Raw genomic sequence first — 9,765 nt, 5'->3', positions numbered from 1 at the left:
ATTTGGAATGACGACGATTTATAGTGGATTCACATCGTGTTCGACGTTGCCGACGTCGATGTGGAGAATCGTTTCCACGCCATTTTCTGCGCGAGCAAAATCGATTCGGGTGTACTTACTTGTGGTGTGTACATATGTGTGTGTGTGTCTGAATCTGTATCTATAGTCGTTGTATCTGTATCTGAATCTATATCCGAACTTGTATTTGTGGGCATTTTCATATTCATATTCCAACACACATACATCACTACATTCGAATATGTACTCATGAATGTTGACGTGCATGTGTCGCTCTGTGTGAGTCCGATTTATGAATGTTTCCGTTCGTGTGCCTCCATCATCATATTTGACTTGGTCCAGTTAGTTCAGTTCTGTCATTTAGATCAAACACAAATAATTTCCGCAAATTATTTGCGCAAGGATTAAACTCGCTTTCAGCTCGATCGCTTTCATTAGATTCTCCAGAATTAAATAATCACAACTCTTTCAAAATGGGCAACACAACGATGGTGCGTACAATTAATCGGTGATTGCGCATTTTTGAATTTATTAAGAAAATACTCCAGTTTTTCAAAATTGATAAAGAAATCAATCGTAGTGTTATATTGTCAAAGTTGACCTAAACTTGCAATTCATCGCCTTTAATTATAATTATGAAAATGAACATTTAAATTGTATAGCTTTGCATCAATTTATGGACGTTTAACTTGCACATTAAGATCGTGTTGAATCTTTGTTACGTATTCAAAATGTTTGTAATTTAATTAACATATATGTCTGTACGTGCTTCTAAAATCAAAGGAAACACATAGAAAATCTAAGGATATATAAGCAAACAAGTTGGTGAATAATAAAAATTAAATAACATAAAAATAAATAAATCATTTTTGGAACTTTGGACTTTGGAGATGCAATAAACTTTGTGAATAGTGCGAAAACAGAACTTTCTTATGGATAAAGCAAAAATATAAATCTTTATAATCGATAAATTAAAATCAAATTATCACTCGCTATATAATGTTTACAAAATATTCACATAAGATAATATTGGTATATGAGTCACTTCTAGGGATAAATAAAAAAGGTGTTCATTTAAAATTTGTTAACATCGACCTGCCAGGGTATTTTAAATTCGCACTCCTCAAAAGAGTCTATTCGGTTGAAAATTTCTTAGATGCAATCTATTGTCTATTGCGTATTGTTAGCACAAATAAAATTTTTAATTATCTCATAAGTGGCATGTCAATCGACTAATTAAATACCCTAGAGAGTAAAGTAAACAAGTATTTGATCAGTTTAACGATTGCTTGGCATAAACATTTAATAATTTAATTCAATTCTATCTTTTCAAAATAAGTTATAAATTTAAAAATGCATGCACAGTAAAGCAAAATCAATTTACTATAAATAAATATAGTATTTATTAGGAAATACAGTATATGTTAGGAAATAATAATGAATTAAATTTAATTAAGGAATATGTTATTGTGTTAAGAATAAGCTACAAAAAGTTGCTTCTATAAATCAGCAATACCAACCGAAAAGAACAAAATTGAAGTCAGAGAAATATAAAACAATATATAGATATATATTTGAATTGCTATAAACATAAAGGACTAAGTGTCTGCTGGTCGATCATTTTATGTGTTAGATGCAAAAAGGGGATTATTGTCAATTGTGAAGAAGGAAATTTTTTGCTTCGCTGAGTCTGTCTCAGTTTTTGTTTTGGCCCCTATCTATGTATGTATATGTCTGTGTTGTTGAGGACGCGCAACTAACAATAATATGATTGTTGAGGATTTATTCTCGAATTCTTGTTGTTATACTATAAAGTGTCAAAAGTATGTATGGCGAATGCCAAAATGAGAATACGAAATGCAAATGCAAATGCAACTGCAACTGCAAGTGTGCGTCTGTATTTATTGCGAGAGTATTTATTTATGTAGAAATTATGCTTGTGTGTAGAGACAGCATTTGCACTTTCTTGGTTATAAATAAATACTTGAATCTGATGCTGCGATGAATGGAGGCAGGAGGGAGGGAAGGGATCTAGGGACGCAGTCAGTCGACAAACATAATATGACAAGATTTTCGATTTGGTCGACGACATCAAATTGATGTTGTTTATTCTTTGTCGCGATGCAGGTAAATGGACTACGTGGTGTATCAGCAGTACTGCGAGTGCCGTTGTCTCCGTTCGTTGCATTGTATCCACCTGCTAGGTGCAAGTACAATACGTACTTGTACTTCAGATCAAAAACAGAGTGATTAACTCGGATATACACGGATACACAGTGAAAGTACTCATCGAATTCCTTGCGCAACATCCTCGCAGTACGACGATAAGATACACTAAAAAATATCTTCTTAATTAATTAATTAACACAAGTGACTTACCAACTATTATTCTCTGTATTTGTCTACTTTTTTTTGTACTTCTGCTTCTGCTTCAGTTGTCTTGAATAAAGACGGGTAGTGTTATATTGTGTGTGTCTGTGTGTGTGTTACCAATCTTGATTAACCGTACCGTAACGTACTACCATCCTATCGTCGAATCGGTGAATTGCTAACTGCTTAAATCGATCAACATGAGTGTAAGTTTTCGCCGTTCGCGCTGGCAACGCTGACAGCAACCGAGTTTTGGAAATGCAACAAAATGTTTATTTTATTAGTGTGCATGAACAAAAGTAGAAAGTAGTTTTCTATACTCGTATGTCACCCGATATGCAACCCTTTCTATTCCCCACATGCTCGTTATTTGTGTTTTTGCAAGTGAGTTGAAGTGACAAAAAGCCTGCTCAACGATCTCCGCTAGGGAGTCCACTTTTCTCACCAAATATTGCACTTTATCACGTAGCTAGTTGCCCGGTTATTTTGCAAGAAAGTAATCAACAAAATTGAGAGACTGCTATTCAGTCAGTCTCAATTAAATGTCAAGCATATTCAATTCTTTGCATGGTATAAGAATTTATTTGCTTACAAAAACTTCGATTTTTCCTTACAAATTGCGTAAGCGAAAAATTGTGTTTTATTTATGTTCTCTTAATGATGGGATCATCGCGCACTTTAAAAAGTGAAATACAAAGAAGAAATATTAAAATCAAATAGATTGTTACAAATACAAAGAGAATGAAAATATTTGAGTTTTCCAATGGAAAACAAAGTCTTAATACCCCTCTACTTTGTGGATAGCGGGTATATTTAAAAGGGTCTTAAGTTTACAATTACAAGGAAAATTGAAATAGTGCAACTTTTCTTTTCGTTGTATAATAAAAGACTCTTCAATCTAGAAAATTAATTTTAATTACTAAAAAATCTTAGAGAACAAAGTAATTTCTAAAATTGCACAAACTTGAAACCCATCAACAGCAACAATTTGGAATGGAATGCAAATTCTTTTATACCTGAATTCTTGAAGAAATGTACTAATGAATTATTTGCCTGATTGATCTGTTACAGGACGAACTAACAAAGGAACAGATTGCACGTGAGTATTGCCGAACCTTGAGAGAAAGTACTGTTATTATAATCGCACTTGATTGCAGTGCTTCGCAATGCATTCAATGCATTCGATCCGGAGAAGAATGGATACATCAACACCACCATGGTTGGCACCATCCTGAGCATGTTGGGCCACCAGCTGGATGATGCGACATTGGCTGAAATCATTGCTGAGGTGGATGAGGATGGTTCCGGTCAGATTGAGTTCGAGGAGTTCACAACGTTGGCTGCCCGTTTCCTCGTTGAGGAGGATGCCGAAGCCATGATGGCCGAGCTGAAGGAGGCCTTCAGGTTGTACGACAAGGAGGGCAATGGCTACATTACAACCGGCGTTCTTCGCGAGATTCTTCGCGAGTTGGACGACAAGCTGACAAACGATGATCTCGACATGATGATTGAGGAAATTGATTCTGATGGTTCCGGTACCGTGGACTTTGATGGTAGGCAGAAATTTCAAAATATTATATCATTAATTTAACCAACTTCTTTTCCTATTCAATGTCAGAATTCATGGAGGTGATGACTGGTGGTGATGACTAAACGGTCTCCTTTTTACATATTCGCAAATTCTATTGGCTGCCTTTTCGACTCAAAACTAAAACCTACAAAGCTGTCATTTGCAATCCAGTTTTAAAACAGGCCTACAGTATTTTTAGTAATGTACTAAAATTAAGTTACCTATTTGTCTGTAAATATACATGTATTTATATCTACTGAATTTAATCGATCCTTGGCTAGTTTGAGCAATAGACCTTCACAACAAACAAAAAAAGCAATAGAACAGTCCACACCACGAAACATTTATAATAAAATTCAAATTGATATTACATAACAAACATTTTGGCAACAATACTAATTATTCGCTAAAGATATTGCAGTGCGGTGGGTCAAGGGCATTGGACTGCTTGCATAGCGGGCAAGCAGTGTAGGTACATCTTTCCACTGTACCTTTGTACCTACATTACTATTAGTACAAAAAGTGGTACAGCGTTTTCTGTTTATTGGAACAATTTGTTACTTAGTACATTAAATAATTATTGATTTATTAACGTTGGAGTACATCGGAGACAATTGTTGTCATTTAATTCTTCGCAGATATTAAGATTATTGAAATCAATTCTCTTATTTGTATAACCATACATAAGAAACAAATTTCTTATCATACTTTTTTAAATTAAAAATTAAGTGAAATTGCAAATTTACGCTTCAAATTGATATGGAAAAATGTCATGCGGCAATTGTCCATTTTTGTGCCATGTAAAAAAAGCAGTTCTCACGCAAATGGTAAGTTATTGCAAGCAGCGTTTGCAGTTGTGTAAATCATATCAAGCAGTGCATCTACAGGTTGCTGTAAAGCAGTGCGTTCACTTGTGTCTGTGGTACATTTAATTTAAGGTATCTAAATATGTAACTCAATAAAATTAAATAATATGATAAAATGTAGCACACGTTGGTGGTTAACAAACCGGAAGCAGGCAAGGATCACTTTGAAGTGGAAAAAGAGATTAAATGAAATTCTAAATCTTCTATGAAATCCTATTTCAACCATAAATGAAGAATCATTCATCAGTTCCTAATGATTTGATTTATTCTTTTGCCATTTGAATGCCAATCTTTGCTTGAAAATGTGACGAGGCCACGACCAACACGAATGTATGTTACATACAAAATAATTATATGTACACACAGCGCAAGGCTAAATGATCTCTTGATATGATCACAATGTTTGACCAGCTAAAGAAGGAGTTAAGTCATTCCTAGAACTATAGAACGAGAAGTTGTCGTGTATCAGAGATATTAGATCAGCGGACTGGTTGAAGATCAAACAATACGACAATATATTAACAATTATAATTATTGTGCATTTGAGCAGTTGTTTCAAACGAAATAGTAATATTTTTGATGTTTAACTCGAAGTAATAGAATAAATGGAAAATAATACTTGAAAATTAAATAAAAAGTATTCTGAAGACTGTTAAATTTATACTTAAAATTGAGTGTGGGACAATATTGAATTTTATATTTTATATTAAAGCAATGTTACGTAAAGTAAACTTAAATATGGCTTACATTAATTTTCTTTTGTTTTATTTTCTTCTTTCTTCATATTCAAAGTTACAAGTAGTTCTTGAATTAATGGAATATTATCTGCGAAGATCACCTGAGAGACTTATATATATAAGATTAGAAGCTTTGCGTAATTATTTTAGCGCTCTATTTTGCATCGAAGGGCAGCACGCACTTTGAATTTGATTGGTGGCTGCTGCATAGATAGATTGATGATGAGTTGCAAAGCTTTCGAGTGCTGAAAATATGCGTTTTGATAAACTTGACCAATCATAAATGCAATTAGTAATGCTTAGTCATCGGGTCAGTGGCATCGTGTGCGTGCTTCGGACATCTCGCAGCTGGCAGCTGATGGGAAGCTTGCAGCTTGCAGCTTGCTGCTTGCCACTTGGCCAATTGGCCACTTTGTAAGTTGCAACTTGCATAAGTAGCTGAGTGCCTCTGATTCGTGTCGCATCATTTCGCATTGCATCGCATCGCATCGCATCGATTGGCATCGACGACGACGACAATTTGGCATTTGTTTCACAAGTTGCTGTGAAATTTTGCACGGTTCGTCGTTGCCGTTGTCACATTGCTGCTTCGCATTTGCCGTGCACTGGCATTTTGCCGTAGACGTAGTCGTAGTCGCTTATATACGGCGGACAGCCATTGAATTGCTTAGACGCTGGCGCTAACTCTGATCGATCTGATCGAAAGTTAATTTTTCAATTCAATTTGCTGTTAATCAATCTCTGGTGAATATCTCAAAACACAGTTGCAATCGAAATCGCACTCGCAATGAACAAAAAAGAACTCAACTTTTTTTCCATTTCGTTTTTCGGTTTATTCTTCTTGCTCCTTCAACTCCCGCAGATTTGACTTTATTTGGCAATATGGTGAGTGCAAAATATCTCGAAATAAAAGAAAAGAAAAGAAATAAAATGGTTTGAATCGAAAATTAACGTATGAATAGCTCTGCAGGCGCATAAATCAATTTAATTGGGGGTTTCGACAAATGTTTGGCCTTGATTGTAATTGCAAAAAGACACGTAGAGGGCATTTGTAGGGTACGTGCGAGTATAACAAGTTTATACTCGTATATCGAATTCATTTAATTAATACAATTACTTCCACTCTCTTGACTTGCAGGCAGAGGGCGAGTACGACAAGGATCAACTGAGAAGTAGCTAAGCAACGCAACAATCAATAGTTGGCCAATAAATCCCATTAATCCTCTCTCATTTTATTTGCCTAGTTCTCCGCAATGCCTTCAAGGCATTCGATCTGGAGGGCACTGGCTCCATCGATCACTCCGACGTCTCAAACATTTTGGAAATTCTCGGCCAGAAACTAGAACCGCCGGCAGTCAAGGCCCTCATCAAGGAGGTCGATAAGGGCACATCGGGTAAATTAAATTTCAGCCAGTTCTGCAAGCTGGCCGCTCGCTTCATCGAGGTCGAGGAGGATCAGGGCGCACTCCAGGCGGAACTCAAGGAGGCATTCCGTGTGTACGACAAGGAGGGCAAGGGCTATCTAACCGTGGCCACCCTGCGCGGCATTCTCCATGAGCTCGACGACAAGATCTCCAGCCAAGACTTGGACTCGATCATCGAGGAGATCGATGCCGATGGCTCCGGCACAGTTGATTTCGATGGTAAGCGATCAAAGATTTGCATTTCAATTTGCATTTGAACAACAAAATGATTACTCTTCTTCTTATTATACTATTTCTTTAAACAATCAATTGCAGAGTTTATGCAAGTGATGACAGGTAACTACCCCAGAAACTATGACTCTGTTATGTTGTCCAATCATATCTATCACCTACACTAAACAACAGAGAGTGAAAGCATGTTTTCATCATATTTGTTGTGTTTTTTCCTGCTTACACGCTGCTCTATCGCATCTGCCCGATCAATGTATTAAAGTTCGACCCTTGTTTCGTTTTAGGATAAATCTCGCACCATACAATAGTCGGAGATATCAAAATAAAACAAAAAACCAAAATAAACAACACTGGGTGTGTTCTGTATTCGAATGTTTTGAGCGACAATTGCAACATTAATGAATTCATCACTTGTAAATTAAAACAAAAATACTCTATTCCAAAAGTTCAATAAATATAAGATTTATAGCAAAACGTTTCCAAGTTGTTTCCGGATACCATGGCGGATACTCGATATGTTCGTTTTTGAATACTGAGGAAGCTGGTGAGAACGTCAAAGTCGTTGGTTCTGACCTATTCTCTTTTCTGTGTGCAAATATTGTACTCTAACTTGCAACTGGCTGACTTATTTATCAGTTCGACTTAACACATTGAAAATAATTCAATTACAATTGGAATCTGAACAAATCATAAATACATAAATAAAGAGTAAATGCAAATGATTTAAAATTGAAAGAGAATGTTTTTATAGCTCGAATTAAACTCAGCGTTGGATTTAAAAATTAAATTAAGTAGTATTTTCATTAAAGTATCCAAAATAGAAAAATATATAATGTTGCTTTATTTCAAATCAATTCAACTTGAATTAGAAATAGAGTTTTCTTTACGATCTCCAAGATCGTACAGTAAATAGGCGCTATTAGCAGGTAATCATGATTATATTTAGGACACCTAATTACTACTTTATGCATACAAGCAGGAGACGTAAAATTTTGGAAGCGATATCACAAAAAAGTATCATGAGATGATATTGATATAATGTGATATTTTGCTATCCCGTGTTTACTTTTTTTAATTCAATCAACAAAATCAAGTTAAGATCTCCTGTTTACTTTTGTATAAATGCATTCCCTTTTTACTATTACATTGATTTCAGCAAATGTTTGTTTGGAAAGTGTGCCCATATTTGAAACAAAAGTTGGTATTTATTAGCTGTAAATTGAATGGAAAGGTGTTATGCAGAAACTAATTACTGATTTTATGATTACTGATCAGTATTATAAGCTGAATGCGCTCAATCGCTCCAAATTTGATTACTAACCAGCTAATATGTCTATTTAGGGCATTTAATCTTCGGCCTGTCCCACAAGCTACCACAGTTTATAGTTCTTTCTTGTTTTAATTGACTTTGATGTGGACCGCAAAATTGTAACGAGAAAATGCGGCGACAAAGCAAGGCAGCAGAGCACTTCCACATTTCGCAATCCGCGCAGTTCAAACCCCCAGTGCCAATTGGAAACGACCAAAGCAATTTAAAATCGATTTAGATCTGGTAGTTGAGGTTTGGCCACTTCATGACGTTTCCAACTGATTCGGTCTCATTTTTTTCTTTTTAACTGTTTCACTTATTGAGTTGCTTTAGCGTCCTTGACAACTCAAGCCGTAAATATAACACACTAATGCCCAACATGGGGAAATGTTACGCATTTGCTCGGATATGAAATTAATTTATCAAAATAGTTCATAGAAAAAAAAAACAGCTTAACAAGCCATTCAAAAAACCTAAAACAAATCCGCGTTCTGCACAATTAAATGATAATCTTGTGTATTATATTATAATCAGTCATCAAGACACAAAGAGGTTGACCATTGTCCTCCTCAGCAACTCGTGAGCATGTAGATCTAAGATAAAATGTCAATGCTCTCATATTTATTTCTTATACTTGCCGAATATTGTGTAGAAGAGCATGACAATTTAGTAATCGGCACGAAATAATTTTGTATTTACAAGAAATCTCAATCATTACTTTAATAACTTTTCTAAACCTAAAAATAGTTTTCAGGTTTATTACAATCAGATAAAAATCTTAAAAACAGATCATGATGTCGGGTCACAACTGATTTGGTTGATGATCTGGTATATATAATAACCTTTTGGTATATTTTGTATGTAGTAGTAGATTGATATACCAAATGTGCATTTCGGTATAATTTAGTATTTTACTTTGGTATATATTAACAATAATAACGCTCTGTTTTACTTTGATAAAGAACGGGATGCGAATATACAACAGTCGAGCACACTCGACTTTAGATTTCTTGCTTGGTTTTTTTTTGACTAGTGATTTTTGATCTATCGTTTAACGTTGAGGCTAATCACTTAGTCGTATACTTTTCAACACCTTGGTATTATTGCTAGAATGGCATCTTCTTGGGAGCGTAATTTCAAGATCATTAATCAAATAGATAAATACCACAACTCATATCTAAATTGATTGAGTATCCAAGGATATTAGAATATTATTTTGATAATAGTAATAGTAGTCTAA

General features: G+C 35.0%; 2 protein-coding genes across 5 annotated transcripts; both read left to right on the top strand.

Moving 5' to 3' along the window:
* The first annotated feature begins 384 nt into the window (after nt 1-384).
* Nucleotides 385-4,337, top strand: LOC132793934 (troponin C). 4 transcript variants are annotated; one of them, XM_060804104.1, is made up of 5 exons: nt 2,200-2,334; nt 2,454-2,594; nt 3,460-3,487; nt 3,546-3,941; nt 4,007-4,337. In XM_060804104.1, the coding sequence occupies exons 2-5, from the start codon at nt 2,589-2,591 to the stop codon at nt 4,039-4,041; spliced, it is 465 nt and encodes a 154-aa protein (XP_060660087.1). In that variant the 5' UTR covers nt 2,200-2,334; nt 2,454-2,588; the 3' UTR covers nt 4,042-4,337. The 4 variants fall into 4 exon arrangements, with proteins under 4 accessions (XP_060660085.1, XP_060660088.1, XP_060660087.1 ...); XM_060804102.1 differs by lacking the exons at nt 2,200-2,334; nt 2,454-2,594 and adding an exon at nt 385-509; XM_060804105.1 differs by lacking the exons at nt 2,200-2,334; nt 2,454-2,594 and adding an exon at nt 2,125-2,145.
* A 1,783-nt stretch (nt 4,338-6,120) lies between these two features.
* LOC132792372 (troponin C, isoallergen Bla g 6.0201) lies at nt 6,121-7,690 on the top strand. The gene is made up of 6 exons (XM_060801715.1): nt 6,121-6,305; nt 6,424-6,446; nt 6,700-6,733; nt 6,806-7,204; nt 7,301-7,321; nt 7,501-7,690. The coding sequence occupies exons 2-6, from the start codon at nt 6,444-6,446 to the stop codon at nt 7,503-7,505; spliced, it is 462 nt and encodes a 153-aa protein (XP_060657698.1). The 5' UTR covers nt 6,121-6,305; nt 6,424-6,443; the 3' UTR covers nt 7,506-7,690.
* Nucleotides 7,691-9,765: the final 2,075 nt, after the last annotated feature.

Source organism: Drosophila nasuta, chromosome 3 (assembly GCF_023558535.2).
Source record: "Drosophila nasuta strain 15112-1781.00 chromosome 3, ASM2355853v1, whole genome shotgun sequence".
Taxonomy (NCBI): domain Eukaryota; kingdom Metazoa; phylum Arthropoda; class Insecta; order Diptera; family Drosophilidae; genus Drosophila; species Drosophila nasuta.
Note: the sequence above shows the minus strand (reverse complement) of the source record. Positions and strands in the feature narration are given on the sequence as shown.

Excerpts from the sequence above, each read along its gene's own strand:
- LOC132793934 (XM_060804102.1), top strand. Across the intron at positions 3,488-3,545 it reads AACAAAGGAACAGATTGCAC|TGCTTCGCAATGCATTCAAT; the intron begins GTGAGTATTGCC and ends ACTTGATTGCAG. Across the intron at positions 3,942-4,006 it reads CGGTACCGTGGACTTTGATG|AATTCATGGAGGTGATGACT; the intron begins GTAGGCAGAAAT and ends ATTCAATGTCAG.
- LOC132792372 (XM_060801715.1), top strand. Across the intron at positions 6,734-6,805 it reads CGACAAGGATCAACTGAGAA|TTCTCCGCAATGCCTTCAAG; the intron begins GTAGCTAAGCAA and ends TTATTTGCCTAG. Across the intron at positions 7,205-7,300 it reads CGGCACAGTTGATTTCGATG|AGTTTATGCAAGTGATGACA; the intron begins GTAAGCGATCAA and ends AATCAATTGCAG.